The sequence below is a fragment of the Oncorhynchus masou genome, chromosome 21, assembly GCF_036934945.1.
Source record: "Oncorhynchus masou masou isolate Uvic2021 chromosome 21, UVic_Omas_1.1, whole genome shotgun sequence".
Taxonomy (NCBI): Eukaryota; Metazoa; Chordata; class Actinopteri; order Salmoniformes; family Salmonidae; genus Oncorhynchus; species Oncorhynchus masou.
In genome coordinates, this window is record NC_088232.1 from 21,761,890 (window position 1) to 21,786,156 (window position 24,267).

Sequence of the window (24,267 nt, forward strand, 5' to 3'; positions counted from 1 at the left end):
AAAATGATACAACCTTGAACGGTTGTTGCTAAGTAACGGGAGAGACGCCCAGTCAACATCTGAGCGCAGGATGGCTGAGGAAGAAGTTGAGAAGATTATTCATCACACCAAGCGTATTTTTATCAACAACGTTGACTCCTATGCCTCGAAATGTATCGCAAAGGTTGGGCTTTCTGAAACGGACATATTTGTCTAAATAAAAATGAAGCTGCGACTCGGAACTAAACCGTGTGTCTCATCCATTGCTAGCCAGCTAACGTTAGCCTAGCAGTGTGCTTCACCGTTGCTATCCAAACAAATGTGTCGGGTTGTATGCGTAGCTATCTAAAAGAAAGTTGCTACACCAATGGGTTAGACTGGCTTGACCAGAACCATACCTGCTTAAAATGTCTCTCTCTATGCTCTGCAGTTCTTGTCTGCCTGTGTAGTGGGGGCGTCCCTGGTGGAGACTGACGAGACAGAGGTGGAGGAAGGGGAAGAGAGGCTATCAAAAGATGACCATCCCAAAGTCAAAGACGGAACCTTTCAAATTGTCGGAACTATTGCAAACAAAAACGAAAGAAGACCAAGTTATGTGTTGGATGAATATTTTGTGAGTAACATTAGCCTAAAATGTGTAGCAAAATGTCATTTCCACATGCTCTGTCTGCATCTTATCAAAGAAGGAAACGAACGTTAAGTGTTACCTAAACAAGTCCTATGCTATGCGTTTGAATGATTTCAGCAACTGAAAAGGGAAGAACTCCTGGAGCGCCTGATGGAGTGTGGTATCATAATTTACAACATCACGGAGGATGCTGACCAGATGGACGAGGCCTCTTGGGCAATCTCGGGTAGGCTACTGTTTGTCTCTCATTGACTCTGATTATTAATACAAACACACCACTACCACACTATCTCTCTGTGTTGGTCTGGAAATTATAACACATTGCATAACACACTATTGATTCAATTGAAATGTTTGCATTGCATGACCTTAGAAATCAATGCCTACTTCACAGTTCACTGTTCTTTCACCAGCCCTTCATGCTGAGATGGCCAGGTTCAGTCAGCCAAAGATGTTCATCCTCATATCAACTGTAATGACCTGGGCTCTCAGCAAGCCTGTCGATGCGGTGAGTGGGCCAGGATTCACTTCCGCTTTACTGTAGCGACCTTATGCCAACACCTAGCCTAAGTCTCTTTAGCTAACATTCCACTCCTTGCCACTCATTGTCATTGCCAAAGAGACTGTCCTTTTGGCAATCTTCAAATATTAACATTCTATCATTGATGACCTTGAGGAAATCAGAGGATTTGATTCTGATTCAATAACCCTCACAGCTATCATTCAATGTCAATGTTAATGAAAATTAGACAGGAAATAAAATAGGAAAAAGTTTTAACTTAAATCATGGATTTCATTGGAAACATTCTAGCGTTGGGCATTTCATTGTAAACATAAACACTGGACGCGGGGAAAGCAGAGAATTTCCCAGCAGTTCATTCTGAATACTGAGCCATTTTATATCCAGCAAGCAAGAGCAAGGTGCTTCTTTCCTCAATAATAAAATATTGCTCAAAACTTATTAACTTAACTTAATAACCAAACTACTATGTTTGGGACATGCATTGGGCTAGGCTACTGGTTCAAGAGCTATAAGAGGATGGAAGAGAGAGGCCAGTGGAGATGCCAGCGGAGATGTAGGCAACAACACGTCTGCCACGCTGATCCTCAACCCTTGGGCCCCTCAGGGGTGTGTACTTAGTCCCCTCCTGTACTTTCTGTTCACCCAAGACTGAGTGGCCAAACACGACTCCAGCACCATCATTAGGTTTGTTGACGACACAACAGTGGATGAGGATGATAAGGATGAGACAGCCTATCTGGAGGTCAGAGAACTGGCAGTGTGGTGCCAGGACAACAACCTCTCCCTCAATGTGAGCAGAGCAAGACAAAGGAGCTGATCGTGGACTACAGGAAAAGGGAGGCCGAACTGGCCTCCATTAACATTGACGGGGCTGTAGTTAAGCGGAGCAAGAGTTTCAAGTTCCTTGGTGTCCACATCACCAACAATCTATCATGGTCCAAACACATCAAGACAGTTGTGAAGAGGGCACAATAAAACCTTTCCCCCTGAGGAGACAAAGTTCTACAGCTGCACCATCGAGAGCATCCTGACCGGTTGCATCACCGCCTGGTATTGCAACTGCTCGGCATCTGGCCGTAAGGCGCTACAGAGGGTAGTGCGTACGGCCCAGTATACTGCTGAGGCCAAGCTTCTTGCAATCCAGGACCTATATAATAGGCGGAGTCAGAGGAAAGCCCATAAAATTGTCAGAGACACCAGTCACCCAAGTCATAGACTGTTTTCTCTGTTACCACACAGCAAGAGGTACCGGAGCGCCAAGTCAAGGACCAAAAGGCTCCTTAACAGCTTCTACCCCCAAGCTATAAGACTGCAGAACAATTAATAAAATGGCCACCAGACTATTACATTGATTTCCCCCTGCCCCCCCCCCCCATTTGTTTTGTACACTGCTGCTACTTGCTGTTTATTATCTATGCATTATCTATGCACCCCTACCTACATCTACAAATTACCTCTAATATGTATATAGCCTCGTTATTCCTTGTATATAGCCTCGTTATTCTTATGTTATTGTGTTACTTTTTTTGCTTTTGTTTGTTTGGTAAATATTTTCTTAACTCTTCTTGAACTGCACTGTTGGTTAAGGGCTTGTAAGTAAGGTCTACACTTGTATTCGGCTTGTATTCGGCTCATGTGACAAATTAAGTTTGATTTGATTTGCACAAGAAGGGGAACAGGCATGACAGAGACTCATAGGCTGGGCTATTAATCCACCATTCGTATGCTAGCCTATATATTAGGCCTAACCAAATCCTACTACAGTGAATTTAGGCACCCCCTCCTGTGCTATGCAAGCCCTGACACATGCTTTGTGCCAATGAATAGAAGTTGAGCATCGCATGAATTAAATGTGCAATAAAAAAGTATTGTGCCTAGGCTTATTTAATGAAACCCTGGCTGTTGGGTTTGTTGACGTAGGCAACAGATCGCAAAGCAGGGAATCCCCATTCCCCAGTGAGCTGTTTTTTTACTTTCTCATCAGTGCAAGTGCACTGTCCATCAGCTCACATCAGCAGGATGGGGAGCCTTTTCATTGGGACGGACGTCTAACATAGATCACTAAAATAATTTCTGTCACATTTCCTCAATTTTAATATTTGACCTATGGGGACACCTATACGTTTGGCAGCCAAGCACGAGTGATCATTGTAGCCTTTTATCGTCGAGACATAATGTTGAAATGTCTTCACTCCAAGAATAAAAGCCTCCAGGCTTCCGTCAGACTCAAATGAATGGGAAAAAATGAAGAATTACGTGGGGCAGTTTTGAAAAATGAATCCCATGCTAATCTTCCTCTGGAGTAAGTCACATACGTGGATAATAATTACATAACCAATGTCTCTGGTAATACTATAGTTGTCTCTCTCCCCCTTCAAACTTTCCTTGTCAATTCATTTGATAGGCATTATTATTTTAGCATTATGCTATAATGTAGCCTAGGCCTACTTTCTGATGGACTACAGCCAAGATTTGAAGGTGAGCCTAGGTTTTTAATATGTTTTTAGGAAAGGACAAATGTGATTTTTGTGTCTTCCTCTTTGTGTGCACTCCATGCACGTTCCAGAACGTTGTCATGGAAAATATGAATGTTGTTTCCAACTACCAATCAGCAACTGCGCCTGAGGCGGCAGGGTAGCCTAGTGGTTAGAGCGTTGGACTAGTAACCGGAAGGTTGCAAGTTCAAACCCCCGAGCTGACAAGGTACAAATCTGTCGTTCTGCCCCTGAACAGGCAGTTAACCCACTGTTCCCAGGTCGTCATTGAAAATAAGAATTTGTTCTTAACTGACTTGCCTAGTTAAATAAAGGTTAAAAAAAAATTAAAATCTGGCTGCATATTGAACGTTGAGATTGCTAAAAGGCCAGTCTCTTTGGCAATGAGGAGTGGCAAGGAGTTGAATGTTAGCTAAAGAGACTGGTACCCAGGCTAGCCAACACCTAGCGACCTTGTCAAGAGGTTTCCGATCTCTTAGCGTAACGGCTATGGTGTTGAGTTGACAGTCACTGGACCTGTGTTCGAATCCTGGTTAGAGCCACCCCGAACTCGCTACATGATCTAAACTGATCCACGTGTGTTTACAAATTATTGTATCACCTGTAATCAATAGCTTTAACTGTTTCAACCCAGACTTGTTCACTGGAAGTTTTTTTGAATGTATGATGTTTGCTGTTACATTTTCAGGATGACCCTGAGATTCCATTCACTGAGGAAGACTACAGGAGAAGAAGAGCCCATCCCAACTTCAAAGAGCATATCAACGTTGAAAAACTTGTGGTCAAAATGGGAAAAACGGTTAATCTGCATATTCTTTGTCAGTTTATTGTGTTATTAAAATTGTGTAGGCGTTACTGTTCAGTGCCAACACATAACATTATTTTCAACCTGCTCATTCCAATGTTTTTCTTTCGCTATAGAAAAGTTCATTGCTCTCCACATACGTAGTGGCCTCAGGAGTTCAGTATGGAATGGGAGAGCAAGTCTTCCACTTCTTCTTCAAGGTAGATCACAACATTGATTGATTATTATTACCTACACTGAGTATACAAAACATGAAGACCACCTGCTCTTTCCATGACATAGACTGGTGAAAGCTATGATCTCTTATTGATGTCACTTGTTAAATCCACCTCAATCAGTGTAGAAGAAGGGGAGGAGACAGGTTAAAAAAATATTTTTAAGCATTGAGACACTTGAGACATGGATTGTGTATGTGTGCCCTTCAGTGGATGAATGGGCAAGACAAAAGATTTAAGTGCCTTTAAGTGCCTTTGGTTTATGTCAAGAACTGCAACACTGCTGGGTTTTTCACGCTCAACAGTTTCCTCTGGTGTATCAAGATTGGCCCACCACCCAAAGGACACCCAGCCAACTTGACACAACTGTGGGAAGCATTGGCGTCAACATGGGCCAGCATCCCTGTGGAATGCTTTTCGACACCTTATAGATTCATCCATGCCCTGATGAATTGAGGCTGTTCTGAGGGCAAAAGGGGGAGGGTGTTCCTCATATTTGGTATACTCTGTGTATATTTGTATAAGGGATCATTGAATGTAAGTTGTCTTGTGTGGTTCCTTTTTCATTAGACATCTTGGTTGGGAGACTTGCCCAAAGTCCCTATCTTTGGAGAAGGCACCAATGTCATTCCTACTATTCACATCAATGACCTTGCAGGGTGAGTCCTATTCTTATTTTCCTTCAAAACAAGCTCTGTTATGTACAGTCACCAGTGAAAGCCTACACAGCCCTTGCATGGTCTTCACATGTTGCTGCTTTAATCAAATTCAATCTCAAAAGGGATTCAATTAGGTGTCTCCCTCTATTGATTTATACGGTCTAAGACACTGCATCTTCCAGGCTGTATCACATCCGGCCGTGATTGGGAGTCCCATAGGGCTGCGCACAATTGGCCCAGTGTCGTCCGAGTTTGGCCCAGTGTCGTCCGAGTTTGGCCGGTATTGTAAATAAGAATTTGTTCTTAACTGACTTGCCTAGTTTAATAAAATAAATTGATTAATACAACCTACTCCACATTTTCAAAGTGAAAGAAAAATGATTTAACATTTCCCAAATTACTAAGAAATACAGAAATTTGAATGTATTGATTGCGTATGTCTTCACACCCCAGAGTTAATACTTGGCGGAAGCACCTTTGGCAGTCATTACAGCTGTAAAAAATAAAATGTTTTGTAAGATTCTACCAACCATGCACAACTCTTAGGGCAACATACAGTCTATCCATTGTTTTTGTCAAAATTGCTCAAGCTCAGTATACTTGGTTGGGAATCATTGATGGACAGCAATATTCAAACCTTGTCTCTGATTTTTTTTAAGCAGATTTAAGTCAGGATGGAGACTGGACCATTCAGGAGCACTCAACACCTCTTGGAAAGACATTCCGGTGTGTCTTTGGCATTAAAATGTGTGAAATTGTCTCAGGGTTTTCAGAAGACTGAGGCGGGTTTTTTACTTTTTACCTGGGCTTCGCTCCTTTTATATTTATTTTGATCCTAACAAACTCCCCAGTCCCTGACAGTGACAAGCATACCTGTAACATGATGCTGTTACGGTGACCGTATTACCGCCACACCGACGGTCATGTGGTCAGAACGGCAGTCAAATTCCACGTGACCATTTATTCACAGTAATTAGGCTTCTCCAAGCTCTGATGCTGCGGATGGTCATTAGTAACCAACCGAACTTTCTAACTGCCTGGTACTCAACACTCTATTGTCCCTCTAATCACTTTTTACATCAATGCAAATATAATTGAAAATTGAATCAATCACTTCATGAGAGCCCATAAGCTCATGTTGGGCAACATTTCGATAGACTATGCAGAGTTTTGATGGCCATCAGCTTTCTATAGTTTAAGCCTACTATATTTCTCAACTTTCCTAATATTAAGCACATTGCTTCTCTTTACAACAGGCATGAAAAGGAACCACGGGGGAAAAGCGTCCTCCATTCAATATTTAAGTGCATAGATGACGTGTATTAGTTTTCCCATTGCTCCTGTTTTGAGACAGGTGCGTGATAATGGTCCATTCCAAATCAAAACAAATTCTCACATATATTATTTAGCATATGTAAAGACTAGATGAAATCAAGAATAGTCTGATGGGTGACAATATTAGCCTATATCTTGTGAATGATGCCCAGCTTGTGTGCAGTAAGGCAGGAACCAGTGCATGCCTTTTGTGTGTGCCTTTTTTTCAAATCACAGTCACACACCTCATGTTGCCTAGCCCATAGGCCTATATATTTTGATAGGGTTTGTATCACAACTAAAGTGGCCAAATAACTTTCAAAATTAAGAAAATGAATCCACTTTAGAAGGGGTGTAGAGCCTAACTGGCATACATATGCAGTTTGTGAGTTTCAAGTTTGGGGAAGATAATTTTCACAATAAAAAATGCACCTTTATAATAAAAGCATTACATGCATAACGCATTTGCGATCACTTTTGAGAAGATATGTTTTCCCGCTAATTGATTGCATTTTGGAACATTTGCGCTTATAGCCTACTGTCACATTGCTGCGCTTATAATGTGAAGAATTAGCCAAATAGTTTGTCAGCATTTTAAGCTAAGCTTTTAAAAAAGAAATTGAAGCTAGTGGTTGTATTCATTTGGAGTCTTATCGAATCCCACAACTGTCCTAGACTATGTATGGAATATTTATTCCAAGGTAAACTTCTGTATTATGGGGGATAGCAGATTGACATTGGCTAGTGCTTTTGCTGTTCGTTAAGCCTACTCATCTTGTTGGCTGACGAAAAGTACATGTAGACAGTTCTTCCAACATCTTCAATATGTGCCTCGGGATTCAATAAGGACGTGCAGTTGCATCCCCAATTTGTTTGTCTTCACTTGTAGCCTGTGAGAAAGACCCGGTCATGTGACGGGCATTGGCTAATAAGAATTGAGATAACTGAGAGAGCCATGTGAGTGAGAGATGCTTCGGAGCATGCAGCCAGAAGAAGGGAATTATAATCATTATATTCAGCCCAAGGGCACAATGTCCACGAAGGGCATAGATTTCTTTACAGCCACACAAAGAGGATACCACCGGGAAATTTAAGGCATTATCAAGTCCTTGTAAAATTGTAAATGATAGACTGATGAAGTGTGTGCAGCCTATGCAATAAGCTCATGCCTTTCATGCAACTTTTTTCAAATCATCATTAGAGTCGCATAATGCAGCATTAGAATGTATTAAAAATCAGAACATATAGCCCAATGTTTGTATCAGAACTACAGTTGCATAATTAACTAAATTGAGCATATAGGAGGACCTGTTTCTTTGTTAACCACTCAACACAAAATAGCCGCATGTAGGCACTCCCTCAAATTGTTTGGAAAAATATCCTTTCTATTTTATTCTCAACTATGATCAATTGAGTTCTTCATACAATCAAATAATGCCACGGAATTCTGAGCAAATCTTGTCTGCTAAATGACCTAGTGTAGCCAACTTGGCATAGCCAGATCAGGATCTAACATAAGGACAACTCAGAGTATGCTATTCTGTTCTTCTGAAATAGACTACATTTTCTTCATATCATGTTTCTTTAGACCTGTCTAAATTAAATCATGGATTTATGGTGATGGTATATATTAAATTGATTTATCAGATTTCTTTAAATGTAGATGTCTGCATCAGTGGCTTGTATGCTATTCGTGGAAGCCAGGAGACGCTAAATGTGTTTATGTTAATTAACGATCAATTACCGTGAGACCGGCAGTTATTTGCATGACAATCACCGGCTGACAAAACTTCATGACCACCACAGCCCTAATGCTGCCACGACAATACTTGAACATACAAAGGGATCAACAACATTGCATTCACTCCACATTACTGAAAAGAAGGAAGCCTGTGTTCCCAAAAAAATCCCCTCCAAATCATCCATTCGTAACCGCAACAAGGCAGTTAAGTAATACTGCAAGACAGCAAGGCAAAAGCATTCACTTTTTGGTCTGAATTAAAAACTACAGGTTTGGGTCAAAATCCAATAGAACACAACACAGAGTGAAACCCTCGGTATTTTCAAGTATTGTGGTCGCAGCATCATGTTATGAGTATGCTTGTTATCGGCAGGGGTTGGGGAGTTGGTCAGGTTTAAAATAAATGTGAAAGGAGCAAACGCCCAGGTAAAAAGTTAAAGGAAAACCCACTTTGGTCTTCTGAAAACTTATCCCTGAGATATAGTTTTATTTTTCCACGAGACAATTACATACATTTTCATGCCAAAGACACACCAGAATGGCTTTCCTAGAGGTGTTGAGTGTTCCTGAGTTGCAAATCAGAGACAAGGTTTGAATATTGCTGTCCTTCAATTATTCTCAACCAAATTTACAGAGCTTAAGCAATTTTGACAAAAACAATGGACATATGTTGCACTAACTTTCTTCTGTTCTATAACTTTCTTTCACTTGGAAAACGTGGAGTAGGTTGTGTAGACTGTAGGGGGGAAAAATCCAATCTAATCCATTTTTATATGTGATTTTAAGGCAGCAGAATGTGAAGACTGTGCAAGGGATGTGTAGACTTTCACTCGGCACAGTATCTATTAATCAGACACTTTTTTTCTCTCTCCTGAAGTGTGATCCAGAATGTAATTGACCACAAGCCAAAACCACATTACTTAGTCGCTGTGGATGATTCCAAGACCACTATCGATGACATTGTAAAGGTAGTTCAAGCAAATATGTTTGATCATTGGGAATTCGACTCTATAGGTTCAATCATCCCAAACAAGTGCTTTAAGGATTATTTGAATTCTTATTTTTTCATCACCAGACAATAGCCGATGTGGTGGGGCCAGGAAAGACCAAGAGAGTGCCAAAAGAGGATGCTTTTCTCACTCGGGATTTGAGAGTATGTACAAAAATCAAATCAAACTTTATTCATAATTCAGACGTTACAATATGCTTCACATAGAATCTAAGGTAAATACAAGGTTTAGATGGCAGTTTTATTACCATAGTCTACTGTTCATCATTCTATTTATTCAAGAAGCAAATCATTAAATCTGGTCTTTTTTTTTTTCATTGTTCCTCAGCAAATGGACATCGATGCTCTGTTTGTCAACCTTCGGATTGAGGCCGTCTACCTGAAAGAGAGCTTCAACATCCACTGGGTGTGTGAGTCTGGTCTCATAGACAACATTGACCGTGTTGTGGAGGAATACAAGCAAACCAGGGGCCTGCTGGTAAGTTAGACAGCAGCCGTAGCAGGCTAGCAGCCCATACTATCATTTAAGATTGAACAAAGACACTCTTGTATCGAACGGGTGTATATTGTTGCATGACGGTGTGTATATTTCAACTAGATCAGACAAAATTCCGAGTGTGGGTTGCTGAAATGATTTCATGTAAAACCACATTGCGTTTGACTGAATAAGTTATGTGGTACGTACTGTAAATGACTCTTGGTATAGTAAATGTGGTCTTTTCCCTAGCCCATCCGCGTGTTTATCATGGGCCCTCCAGCGGTGGGAAAGAGCACAGTAGCAGAGAGGATCTGTAAACACTACAAACTGCACCACATCAGACTCAAGGAAACTATCACTGAGACCCTTGCACACCTGGTCAGTTTCCATCCAGCAGACAGACTAACAAACCAGGGCTATATCCCAAATGGTACTCTGTTCCCTATGGTGGGTACTACTTTGAGCCAGAGCCCATAGGCCTCTGGTCAATAATAGTGCACTAGAAAGGGAATAAGGTGCCATTTGGTATGCAGCCTAACGATCCAGGTGCACCATACCAATGTGTGCCTTTTAAATGAGATCCATGCTGCAGAGGCTAACTCTCCTTCATTCCAGGAGTCTATCATTAGGATGGAGGACGGAGAGACTGAGGCAGAGGATTCTGCCACCTCATCAGAACTCCTGGAGACTTTGAAGGAGAACATGGATCAAAATGGAGGTACAGAATGATGCAATTTGTTGTTGACCATATTCCTTTTCTAAAACAAGATGATATAGTCAGTGCATTACATGCTTTCTCTGTCTGTTCTATCCTGTTCTATTCTCCAAGGTCGACTGGATGACCAGTATGTGATCAGGATCATGAGAGACAAGCTGAAGTCAAAGCTGTGCAGAAACCAGGGTTTTGTCCTGGATAGCTTTCCCAAGACATATGAACAGGCCAAGGACCTGTTCTATGGTGAGACAGAGATATATCCTCACTACTGGAAGTATGTTACAATGGCGGCGGCCCAATAGCACCTTATTCCCTATATAGAGCACTACTTTTGACCAAGAAACTTATTCCCTATGGGCCCTAGTCAAAAGTAGTGCACTATATAGGGAATAGGGTCATATTTGGGACACATTTATAGTTTCAGCCCACTTGCCAAAATCTGTATTTTTTTGTTTAGCTGATGATGATGAGCCAGAGGATACGAGGTCAAAGATCCCTCCATTCAACAAGAAGATAATTCCAGGTCTGTCCAAGCTGGAAAACACATATGTTTGCATTTTTGTTCATTACACGATGAATGTGAATACCAAGCCAAGTAGTCCTAGACACAGTGGTCATCATTATTTCATAGTAGTTACAGAGCTGACCCTGTCTTTTGAGATCTTTCAGAACACTTTATCTTCAGTGCTTTTCTCATCTCGGAAAACCCCAGAACCAAAATATTGCATTAGAGATTGCGTCTCTCCACTGGAGATTATAGTGGTTTTCTTATGTTGTGTACTCTCGGTTCTAGAGTTTGTGTTCTCCCTGGACTCCTCCGATGCGTTCCTGAAGAACCGTGTCCTGAACCTCCCGGAGAGCCTGGTGGAGGGAACATCCTATTCCCAGGAGCAGTTCCTGCGCCGCCTAGCCAGGTTCCGGGAGAGCAACGTGGAGGACGAGACCGTCCTCAACTACTTTGAAGAGCTAGATATTCACCCGGAGCACATTGGTAAATACTGAGGGAACTAACTTTTTGAACAGTTTGGCGGTGGACCCATAGAAATGAACCACAGGCATACCACTTGTACTAGTACCACACATACCACTATGTCATAAGTAGATCTCCATATTGTCCATTTCTGTTGGGGCTATAAAGTACTTTTCTATTTAATTATATTCTACTATTCATCTATGAATTCAGGTACAGTACAGTGTGATTCTATTGACTACTACCTACTCTGTGCATCTAAACTAGTCATTTTGTATTATTTCGGTGTCAGAGATCACCAGCAGTGACGACCAGGAGTACCTGGTGGTGACAGAGAGGATCATCAAGTCAGTGGGCAAGCCTAAGAACTACGGCCCCACCAGCCAGGAGCTGGAGGAGGAGGAGAGGAGGAGCGCAGACCGCCGGCTGAGAACGGAGGCCCAGAAGAGGGCTGACACAGAGAGGCGGGAGACAGAGGAGGCCCAGCAGAGAGCAGCCCGCTGGGAGGAGTGGGTGAGTTCAAGAGGCGGGGGTAAAAGGGAGATTAGAACTTACCCACTCTCTTCCTCTTACCTGTTGCTTTCTTGAAGGAAGTGAATGAGCGGTAGGTACAATTTTTTTTTTCTCAACACACCTATGGGAACATCTCTCATAATTGCCATATTTTTTTTATTCAATACAGCCGCTGTGATGGTGTTTTTAGTAGCAGTCCTCTTACTGTATGTTAATGGACAATTCTGTCACTTTTCAACCTCACATTCATCATCTCCAGCACCAAACCAGTGTCTACATTTGTAAAAACAGCGTGTTTCTATGATCTGTGGTTCAAAAGATTAAAAAGAAAGGTCTTAAAAAAATGCTTCTCTATGACATCAAAATCAACTGGCATTTTTAAAACCTGCAACACGTTTCCGTCCAAGGGAGGGTCTTTTCTTGCTCCCCATATCACCATGAATCTCATAGTGTTTGAAAATCACTGTTTATAAAATGTTGCAACTTTTGATGATGTCATCGGGTAGCACTTTTTAGCGTCATATTTGTTTCTACAAAACGTAGAAATAAGCCGTTTCCACATATGTTGACACTGGCATTGTGCTGGCGATAGTAACACTGTGCTGGCGATAGTAACACTGTGCTGGCGATAGTAACACTGTGCTGGCGATAGTAACACTGTGCTGGCGATAGTAACACTGTGCTGGCGATAGTAACACTGTGCTGGCGATAGTAACACTGTGCTGGCGATAGTAACACTTTGCTGGCGATAGTGACACTGTGCTGGCGATAGTGACACTGTGCTGGCGATAGTGACACTGTGCTGGCGATAGTAACACTGTGCTGGCGATAGTAACACTGTGCTGGCGATAGTAACACTGTGCTGGCGATAGTAACAAAGTGGTGGAGTTGCACCTTAATGTTTCTGTATGTGTCCCAGAGTAAGTGTCTGGAGGAGGTGAAGAAGCAGGAGCATGATCTCCTGGAGGTCCAGGCTGTTCCCCTGAGAAACTATCTGATGAAGAACGTCATGCCCACTCTCACCCAGGGCCTCATCGAGTGCTGCAAGACCAGGCCTCAGGACCCTGTTGATTTCCTGGTGAGTCCACATTACACATTTTTTTTTAAGAAGATACATTTCAGTAATTTAGCAGATAGTCTTATCCAGAGTGAATTACAGTTAGTGCATTAAACTAGGTAGTGCATTAAACTACGTTTAGTAGCGAAAACAACCACATACACAGCATTAATTGTTGAACAAATCCTCATACATAATATTTAAAGAGTTTCCAAGACATCCTCACATCAAAGTGATGTATTGAAATATGGCCATTTCTTCCATATCAAGCTATGCTATATAGTAGAGGTTATAAAATAGTTACAAGGTTTTAATCCGACAGCGACTACATATATTTATTATGAAATGGGACTTTGTAAAACATATTCGAATGTTGTATTCTGTGTTTTGTATTTCAGGCAGAATATCTCTTCAAGAGCAACCCCCAAGTGGAGTGAAATGGGACTTGTCTTTCAGGATTTCTAACCTCATATCAGTACCATCTACAATGCAGGATTGTACTCACATCATATTTAAAAGTGATTTAGTAAAAGCCTTTTCTCACCAGAAGAGTTTTTATTTTGATTATATTTAGGGGAGATTCTTATACATTTACAGTATATTGTAGCTGTGTTATATGATTTCCCCAATAACGTGATTACAACACAATTGTAAAAGATGCAATGAAGCCATGATGTTCAACTCCTAACATTTCAACTTAGTGAGTTTACATCAAAAGTAACATTTAGACACTTTAAACGTGTGAACTGAAATGTTACTTTTGATGTAAACTCACTAAACTCACACTTGGTTGCAGACATATTTCAGCCATAACATTTTAGGTGGCCCTCCCCCCATTTCATGCTGTGACTTTGATAAACTCGATTAGTAAATTATGTCATTCCCTGCCCTGTTTTGTTGACACACAGCTTTGTTTGTGTTGTTTTCTGCAGACCATTACTTAAAAGCCCTGAAAACTGGAGGAAAAAAAAGCCTGACTGAAGCCAACAGCTAATTAACATGTTAATTTGCGTAATGAACTTGGGTGCGCTTGGTAACTTAAAAGTAGACCCAGTCGGGTCATAATGACTTTGATTTGGCTTGTGATTTCAAAGGATAAATGTTAAAAATGGCAGCTAATTGCGTCACTCTCTCATGTTTCCACTCGCAGCTCTAAGTGTACATAATTAGCTGTACTGGAACACCAAATTATTTCATTGTACATGCTTAATCACCACACTGGGAAATCACTTTGTTTGAGAACATTGTAGCGCGAGCCACAACAACACAACACAATTTCAAGCTGTGTTTTTATATTTTCCATTTTGAGATGTAGGCGTAAATCAAACCACAGATTTGAGGTAAAAATATGCATTTTACTTTGACTTTTACAGAATTTCCCCCTCAAACTAAATACGATGTACTTGTCTTTGTTGTTGAAATTGTTTTCTGATCCATGCAATTGTTGGAGAGGAGACAAGGAGAGAAGAGGAAGCCACAAAATACTATAGAGATGCATCCTTTGTAATAGAGACTGGTGTCATGTCCAATATCATCCAACAGGGGTCAGTCTCTACTGCTTTTGAATGGCAGCATTATAACACTAGGTGGCAGCCTTGCCTCAGCTATGGGCTAATTGTGATAATGTTGTTTTTTGGCTTTACCAATAACAACAATTATACACTAGACATTGTATTTTATTTGTGTATATATATATATATGTTTAATCATAAATAGATACATCCATCTTTACCATAAAGAAATTCAGCACATTACAGCACATTACCCAATTTAAGCAGTTATAGCTTACTATATCACAGGGTCAATATGCTGAGCTGCAGGTGGACAGAATCCACTGTGTGATGCTGGTCACTGTTCCTTAAAGCCACGGAGGAATGTCTCTTTCACACACACACACACACACCATGAGCCGAGGCCTTAACTTGGTGGGGAAATTTTCCCCCAGAAAACCTTGCCTCATTGGCGTTCAGAAAGAAAATGTGTTTTGTTGCTTAGGAACAGTTTGCCTTCCGTCTCTGCGGGTGGTCTCCTTGTGAATATCATTATGTGCCCCTCGAGTCGGGAGGACGACACATTTTTCTTTTCTGCCAATATTTATTGTCTGCTCCACTCACTGTCGGGAGGTCTGGAAAATGCTTTCATTGATTAAAGGGGGTGCTAGGCAGGCGAAGTCTGTGAGAGACGTCACCTACCTTTATAATAATTTGTCAACATTATATTTCTAGAGGACAGCTTCAAGCTTACAGACAATATTGTTTTGCTTTGCTTTATGGGGAAATCTGCAAAGACAATCGAATTGCTAAATATTACAAAAACACAACTATATTAATTCATTGTTCTTATTCTCAGCTTTGTATTTGTGTCCGTCTCGAGTTATTTTGAGTGCTTTGTCCTTTAGATGAGTATAAATGAGCCACCCTCTAAATAAGTGGCACCTGAACATTTCCTACACACACACACACACACACCTTCCCTGTGAAAACATGCTTGACTTTGAAATATCCTCAGTAGCTTACATTTATATCCCAAGTGTGAAAACTCTCACCTTACATGATCAACACACACACACACACAGCAGAGGCACTGCTCTTCTGCTCCAAACATCCTCCTCTAACAAAGCCAAGAAGCTGCTCTCTCTCATTAGTGTGTGAGGACAGCATAGCAAGCCCAGAGTGAGAGCTTCCTCCTTCCTTCTCCCTCTGAAGTTAGTTTCTGCCTATTGTAATGGCAAGGCAGATTCATTAATATGCCACTGATAAGTACCAAGGAAATTATTTGGAGGAGGAGGAGGAAAAAGAGAGGGAAAGTGGTGGGGCGACGGGACAATCACTCTCCCTCTTCCGGCTGGGCCATGCCAGCTTTCGGAAGTAGATGACAGGCGCTGACAGAGGGAGGGGGTGCGTTCAGGCGGGGCGGGGAAAGAGGTGGCCCAGTGAGCGCCTAGAGGACACCGCAAGGGGCGGAACGGCCCCCACCGCGCCCCGGCCTCACAACGGATCGACAGAGGGATTGTGTTGACAGGGGGGAAGAGGAGAGAAGGAGAAGCAGACACATTTACAGCAGGGATGGAAATTCATCAAACTAGGGGAACACCTCCAAGAGCCACGCTGCAACAGCAGGCTTTGTTGAGCTCTGTGTGTGTGTGTTTCTGTGTGTTGCTCTCATTCCTATTGGAAAGTCAGGGCTATTTCTCCGTGATGGATGGGAGAGTTGAGGTGGTCTTCGTTAGAGCATTGCTCATTAGTAATGTATGCTACTGTCCTGTCTAATTGCTTGCCCATAATTGTCAGTGTAGGAGAAATGATCAAACTCCCTCTGACCTATTCTCCATCGGTGCTGCAGATTCCCCCTGCGCTGCAGCTTTACTACTTTGATATGTCTAAAAGTGGATATTAAGTGGGTCATTAACATGTGTCCAGCATCTGTTACGGTAACAATGTTTAATCACAAACTAAAAGTTGCTTTCGTAAAAAAATGTGCTCAGCACTTCTAAGCTCAACTACACAAGCAGTTAATTATTCACCCCCCCCCCCCCCCGTTTTTCATATGTGTGGGATTAAACAAAACAAATAGGTTGAATGAAGTGCTAATAGTGCTGACCCTGTGCTGTTTCTCACTGCTTTTCCCAAATGTGATAAAGGGTGTAGGTGTTTCACTCATGTGCAGCAGCCGTAGAGGACCCAGCCCTACTCCCACTGTCAGTGCATCTGCTTCTGTCTCCCCGTCGTCTCGCTGCCATCAGGTTTCATACCTAGTTGATTCCAGGATTGTGGAGACTCCACTGGGATGGGGCCTGGCTAGAGGGTTGGACCTGGCTGTGGCTGACCTGGCTCAGGTAGGGGCTGGCTGGGGCTTGGAGGTTGGGAGGGAGCCATGGCCATGGTTGTGGTGTGTGCTGCCGATGGTGGAGATGGAGGCCTTTGTTAAAACATCAGGTGGCGTGTGGGGGGTTTGGGCACAGTGAACGAAGGGGGGCAGGGGTGCTCCATGCTGCTCTGCCAGTCTGCTTCTAACTCTACCACATCACCCCCTCTACACAAACACACAGTCACAGACACACCCCTGCCCGAGCTGAAAGGAAGGGGGGGGGGGGTGAGAGGCCACCAGGGGAAGGGACTGGCCGGCAGGGGTGTTTGGGTGGTTATCCAGGCAGTGTGAAACCCAATTCACACCCAAGGACAAAGAGGGAGAGATCATCCCCTGTTAAATACACCTGTCTACCCTCATCTGTCAATCAGCAGATCTTTAATAAACATGGATTTAGAGGAGAGGAGAGAAATAGGATACGTCCCAAACGGCACCTTATTCCCTATGTAGTGCACTACTTTTGACCAGGGCCTCAAGGGGCCATTTGGGACGCAACCAGACAACAGAGGGGAAAATGTTTCTTTTTGTATTGGTATTTATTTGGTATTTAACAAAAAGTGCACAAAGTTTTGTAACTGTTATAGCCACAAAAAGCACAAATCCATCAGAATCACTACAAACTTCAATCCCTGTATGATTCAAAGTGGAAATGGTGTCCAGTAAGTACCGTAAGTACTATGCATTAGCCTATACATTAACAGAGTGGTTATGCAGAGAAGCATTTTGCCCACGCTCTCATTTTTATGATGCGTATGTCAAAATCAAGTAATGCCTTCCTTAGCTGCAATTCTGTCATTCCTTTTTTACTGCAGAAACGAATCCGTGTGACAAATATACACTTTTTGTAAGTGTGACAAACACACAGCAACAACGAGATGACATCATCATACGTATATAAAATCCTAGATAGAGAAATGAAGTCACATAATACAACATTAAAACAGTCCCGTTCCCTGTTGATGTGAAGCATTTTGATCCCTTGTTCCCTCAGTCCATCTAAAATAGTTTTACCAGAAGCTCCAAACCAATGATTGAAATGTTCATATCTGTTTAGAACTGCATCAAGTTACTGAACATGAATCCTAAAAATACCAGGGTACAAACTGATTATGTGAAAACTCATGAAGGAAGCAAGACAGCGCAATAAAAACAAAAGGAAAACTGTCGTCGCTGAAACTGTGTGACATACCTGAGGCTGTCCACGTGCGAATGTAAGTTAGCAGAGTTCAGTTCAGTTGTGGCTGTCATGCAGATGATGCTGTGGAACATAAGTAACAACCAGACACAAGAGTGCTCCCCTGAACATTAGTCATGACAGACACACACCTTTCCGTATCAACAGAGCTTTAGTCCGCATCACACTCCGGGGACATTAAACGAGGGAGACGAGGGGGGGGAGTCTTCGAGGCGAAGAAGAGAGAGAACAGCTCTCTTCATTTCTAGGTGATTCACGTTTTTAAGTGGGCTTGCAATATTGCTTCATGGAAAGTGTGTGAGCCTAGGCAGGAGCATTACCCTGGGAAAAGCAGGGCGGCTAGGGCTACATCCAAAATGTCACCCTATTCGCTACCTAGTGCACTACTTTTGACCAAAGCCCCATTGGTCCGGGTCAAAAGTAGTGCACTACATAAGGAATAGGGGTGCTATTTGGGACATACCCCTAAGTTTCATTAGGGAGCAGAGCTCCAGCTTTATTACCCAGATTTTGAGTTTTATAGTTATCATTATTTGCCATAGAATTATTATTCGAATAGATCTGCTAGTTAACTGTTTGGGATGGACATTAGGACAGGACGTCTGTGTGTGTGTGCGTGACAGAGAGTGAGGGAGAGAAAGTGTGCGTCTGCGTGCACGTGTGTATCCGTTTCAGTCATGTTGTGGGGTTGTCAGCGGGTCTCAGAGGAGTCAGGCCACGGCAGCTCTGTTTCCGCGGCGATGCGGTGACGTGCAGCATTCCCGGTGCAGAGCTCACTGATCTCTCTCAGTAGACTCTTCTGTGTCTCCATCAGAAAGTCCTCCTGGAAATGACAAACAGTCAAAGACACTGAGTACAGTAGAGTACAGTAGGGAGGACCACAGGATGCATATTTCATCTCCTACAGCACTGTCTTTCCATCTCGTCTTATTCTTATTTATTTATCTATTCCTTTGTGTTTCTTTGAGTTCTATATGATAGAGGGGAACTCATGAGTAAGTAGGAGAACAAACACACAGATGCTTCTTGCTGCCATGTTGTGTTTAAAGAGATATCGAGAGAGAGAGAGCGAGAGAGAAAGATTGAGAGAGAAAGAAAGCGAGAGAGAGAGAGTGAGAGAGAGAGAGAGAGAGAGAGAGAGAGAGAGAGAGAGAGAGAGAGAGAGAGAGAGCGAGAGAGAGAGAGTAGAGAGATCTGACGCGTAGCGAGCTGGCTGGAGGACAGCATTAGAGATGCTGTTTCCTCCTCATAAATTATCGGCGTGACGACCAGGCCCTCCAGTGCACCGGTGTGATTCTTTCAGCGTTGGGGATGGAACCCTGCGTAGACCCGCTGTCATCCCGCAGTGACTACCCACCCACACACACTCAACCGCAGCCCGAGCAAAACCCACACCAACCCAACCCATGTCCAGGCCCATGTGTTACTGTGAAGCAGAGGCAGCAGTGTATGGGACTCCTTCTCTCTCCTCCCCATCCTCCCCACCGCGCGGCCGGGCCGGTCTGCAGCAGAGCAGTTAATAAAGAGATTGATTATCAGGCTGTCAGGAAGTGACAGTTGGACAGGGCGTCTCTGCGTGAGTGACAGAGGGCACGCTCACCGCACAGCAGCCAGGAGAGGAGGCACAGGCACCACACAGCCTTCCGCTCTACCCGCTCCAACCGCCCTGTGCCACCCACACCCCCGGCACCCAACCCGACACCCCGCTTCAAGCCGTGCCAACACTGCTGCCTGCCGGGGGAGAGGGAGGAGGGTGAGAGAGATGGGGGCATGCAGAGCACGCTGCTCCAGCCTTCTGGAGTAGGAGAGAGAAAGACAGGGAGAGGAGGAGAGGAGAAGGAGATGAGGAGAGCAAATCAGCGGCTGGTGACTCTCACTGCCAGAGTCAGAGAGTCAGAGTTCACAGCCGCTGCCTTCTGGAGAGAGAGAAAGCACGAGAGAGAGCGCAAGAGAAGGGGGAGGGAGAGAGAGAGAGGGGGAGGAGAAAGAGATGCCAGTGACAACATACTGTACTGCCGGCGAGGTCATATATGCAGTGCACACACGCACACACACACACGCACACGCACACACACACACACACACACACACACACACACACACACACACACACACACGCACACACGCACACGCACACACACACACACACACACACACACACACACACACACACACACACACACACACACACACACACACAGGTTTTAGGCATTATCTTGAGTAACATTTACAATGCTCAGTTTTTTAAAACTTAAACACAGATATGCACAGCCAGTCACAGAGAGTTCTAGTGAGGATATCCCTGGCTCGGTGATAGAAGGGGAGGTGTTGAGTGCCGAGTGCACAGCCCACACCCTAATTAATGATTTAACAGCACACAGGTACGCCCAGACAGCCAGGCAGGTGCTCTACTCGTTCACTTTGTGCTCCTCTCAGTGTCACTCCTCCCCTGCACTGAAGGCTGTCTGGGTGCTACACCTCTCCTCCTTCTGACTCTGTTTGAAGTTTGGGACCTGCCTGCCCGTCGGTCTGTCTGTCTGTCCAACAACAGCGCATCCCCCAATCCCCAACACCGTCCCCCCTTTTTAATGAAATCCCAGCACTGATAACATCAGGTGACAACAGTGGATTCATCCTTTCCAGCTGAGTTGCAGCTTGCCGCATTACCCTGTTCAAACAGTGCATTGTTCAAAGACAATTAGTGTGTGTGTGTGTGTGTGTGTGTGTGTGTGTGTGTGTGTGTGTGTGTGTGTGTGTGTGTGTGTGTGTGTGTGTGTGTGTGTGTGTGTGTGTGTGTGTGTGAAAAAAAAGCTGCTCTCTGTCTTGAAGAAGATCAAAACAACCCCAGAGTATAACATACAGTGAAGGTTTCTGATCTGCTCTGGCCATGCAGCGCTGTGATGAGAGAGAGAGAGGAGGAGAGGGGAGAGGAGCAAAGAGCGGTCCTGCCTGCCATGCTCCCGAACGCAGTAGCAGACTAGGGAGGAGTGGAGCAAGGCCTCTCGCCGGATGGACGTTTCTTCTGGTAGCACATTGTGTGTAGTACTAACATGTTCATCTCGCATTGTACAGTAAACAGACAGTATAGGCTACAGCGTTCTGTGTGTACTAACTGCTGTCGGTTCACACACACACACACACACACACACACACACACACACCCACACACACATACACACACTTCTTATTCTGAACACTGGAAGCATCTACCTAAGAGGGGAGACTACCTACTTAGTAATAGTCCTTTTTATTTGTTTTACAATACCATTGTAAGATTTTATTTTGACCATGGGAAAAAGACCATCTGTAAAGATTGTGAATGTGGGTTCAATTGGAATATAGCCGTATACTGTGTAGCCTAGCTCCCTTCTGACATACAAGGTTGACACACCGCAATAATGACCATATGCTGTATAACGAGCATGAAACGTTTTATACAAAAGGAGCAGCATGACCACCACACTGGAGCTACACCCCATGCTCGCTCTCTGCCACGGGGGACCACAGAAACCGTCACAACCATCAGACAATGGGTATGACCATCACACTGACATGTTAATAAGATCATGGCGATGTGTGTATCAAGAGTGTAATGATTTAGGATGACTGTGGTCCCAAGGAAAAAAAGGACCCGGACTCCAGAAGACTCCAGAGATGATCACATTGTGCTTCTTTTCTGTAGGAGGCAACGTTTATAGTTTCTATGTTAGAGTACATAACATTCTTGCATTAGTGTGTCATATGAAAACAGACCTAACGCCGTAATTGTTGAAGTCGATTCGCAGGGCATCAATCTGGAATTCTGAATACAATCACAATGCCATTTACAATACGTGCTGTGTGTGTGGCACACATCGGTCTCACATATCGCACCACTATACGTGTTTTATAATATTCACAATGTGTAATGAATGTGATAGCAACAGTATGCCTATCCTGAATGCAATTGCAATGCCATCTTCAATGGGTCACCAGCTCTTATGCTCGGTTGTCAGTCTTCCACCACGATGTTACATGGGTGCAGCAACGAAGTGTTAGGGAAGGTTATCAATGCAAAATGAACATGGCTGTGAGAGGATTGTAAATACAACAATATCCAACACTTAAATGGTGCCTCATAGTATCAGAACTATCTATCACCCTTGCAGTTCACATCCGTAACACTTTCTGTCGATAGTTCGTCTGTCGGTGCTCCACAGACTATCAAAGAGAAAAGGGATTCAAACCAGCGACCTTTCGGTTACTGGCCCAACACTCTTAGGCTTCTTGCTATGCTACCTGCCGCCCCTTATCAGTTACATACCAGTAACTTATCAGTAGCATGCCAACTGTATGTCTGTTGACTGTCAACAACAAAGTGTCTGTAGACTCAGTAGCATCTCAACTGTATATGTCATCATTATCAACGCCCTCCATTTGGCAAATCTGACCAAAACTCTATCCTCCTGATTCCTGTTCACAAGCAAAAAGTCAAACAGGAAGAACCAGTCACACACTCAACATGGAAGTGGTCCAGTGAAGCGGATGCAAAGCCACAGGACTGTTTTGCAAAGACTGGAATATGCTTTGGGATTCATCCGATGGCATTGAGGAATTTATCACATCAGTCACCGGCTTCATTAATGAGTGCATTGACGGCGTCATCCCCACAGTGACCGTACGTACATATCCCAACCAGAAACCACGGATTACAGGCAACATCCGTACTGAGCTAAGGTTAGAGCTGCCGGGTTCAAGGAGGGGGACGCTAATCCGGACGATTATAAAAGAAATCACGCTATGCCCTCCGATGAACTATCAGGCAAAGTGTCAATACAGGACCAAGATCAAATTCTACTACACCGGCGCGGACACTCATCGGATGTGGCAGGGCTTGCAAATTATCACGGATTACAAAAGAAAACCCAGCTGTGAGCTGTCCAGTGAGTTCACTGGCAAGTTCACTGACCTTTAACAGGGGGGCCCATCAGGGGTGCATACTTAGTGCCCTCCTGTACTCCCTGTTCACCCACGACTGTGTGGCCAAGCACGACTCTAACATCATCATTAAGTTTGCCGACAACATGACGGTGGTAGTCCTTATCACCGACGACAATGAGACAGACTACATGGAGAAGGTCAGAGACATGGCATTGTGGTGCCAGGAAAAACAACCTCTCCCTCAACGTCAGGATGACAAAGGAGCTGATTATGGACTACAGGAAATGAAGGGCAGAGTCGAGAGCGTTCCTCAGTGTCCACATCACTAAGGACCTATCATGGTCCAAACACACCAACACAGTCATGAAGAGGGCACGACAACGCCTATTCACCTGCAGGAGACTAAAAGGATTTGGCATGGGCCCTCCGATCCTCAAAAACTTATACTGCTACACCATTGAGAGCATCTTGACTGGCTGCATCACCGCTTGGTATGGCATCTTCTTGGCATCCGTCTGCAAGGTGCTACAGAGGGTAGTGCGTACGGTCTAGTACATCACTGGGACTGAGCTCCCTGTCATCCAGGACCTCTACACCAGGTGGTGTCAGAGGAAGGCCCTGAAGGCCCTCTAGTCACCCAAGTCATAGACTGTTCTCTCTGCTAACGCACGGCAAGCGGTACCGGAGTGCCAAGTCTGGGAACAAAAGGCTCCTGAACAGCTTCTACCCCCAAGCCATAAAACTGCTGAACAGTTAATCAAATGGTTACCAGGACTATTTGCATTGACCCCCCCTTTTGTTCACACCCCACATTCTTGCACTTGCTTTATGTACACTCACTGGACTCTACCCAGACACTCACACATACTACACAGACACTCCAACACACACACACACACGCTCACACACACACACGCTCACACATGCATATTGACGTCACACACACCGTCACACATCGACACACTTTCATACTCTTCACATATAATGCAGCTACTCTGTTTATTATCTATCCTGATTGCCTTGTCACTTTTATCCCTACCTGCATGTACTGTATATACCTCAATTACCTCAACTACCTCATACCCCTGCACATTGAATCGGTACCGGTACAAGATACAAATACTCCTTGTATTGAACCTTGTAATTGTTATTTTATTGTGTTACTATTTCCTTTTTTTTCCTTA

The 24,267-nt window shown here is 43.7% G+C and overlaps 2 protein-coding genes across 2 annotated transcripts in view; one reads left to right on the forward strand and one right to left on the reverse strand.

The window, feature by feature from the left end:
* Window positions 1-9: 9 nt before the first annotated feature.
* Window positions 10-15,430, forward strand: ak7b (adenylate kinase 7b). Its single transcript, XM_064927774.1, has 18 exons — window positions 10-163; window positions 410-592; window positions 725-833; window positions 1,021-1,115; window positions 4,314-4,424; window positions 4,547-4,630; window positions 5,216-5,304; window positions 9,237-9,327; window positions 9,435-9,512; window positions 9,697-9,846; window positions 10,096-10,224; window positions 10,462-10,564; window positions 10,676-10,804; window positions 11,019-11,084; window positions 11,355-11,552; window positions 11,824-12,044; window positions 12,964-13,122; window positions 13,500-15,430. The coding sequence occupies exons 1-18, from the start codon at window positions 71-73 to the stop codon at window positions 13,536-13,538; spliced, it is 2,127 nt and encodes a 708-aa protein (XP_064783846.1). The 5' UTR covers window positions 10-70; the 3' UTR covers window positions 13,539-15,430.
* A 3,424-nt stretch (window positions 15,431-18,854) lies between these two features.
* The window catches only part of si:dkey-288a3.2 (protein phosphatase 1 regulatory subunit 37), a 69,853-nt gene continuing 64,440 nt past the window's right edge, over window positions 18,855-24,267 (reverse strand). Inside the window, exon 11 of the mRNA XM_064926994.1 lies at window positions 18,855-18,986. Coding sequence (XP_064783066.1) covers window positions 18,855-18,986 — 132 coding nt within the window. The remainder of the gene's footprint in view (window positions 18,987-24,267) is intronic.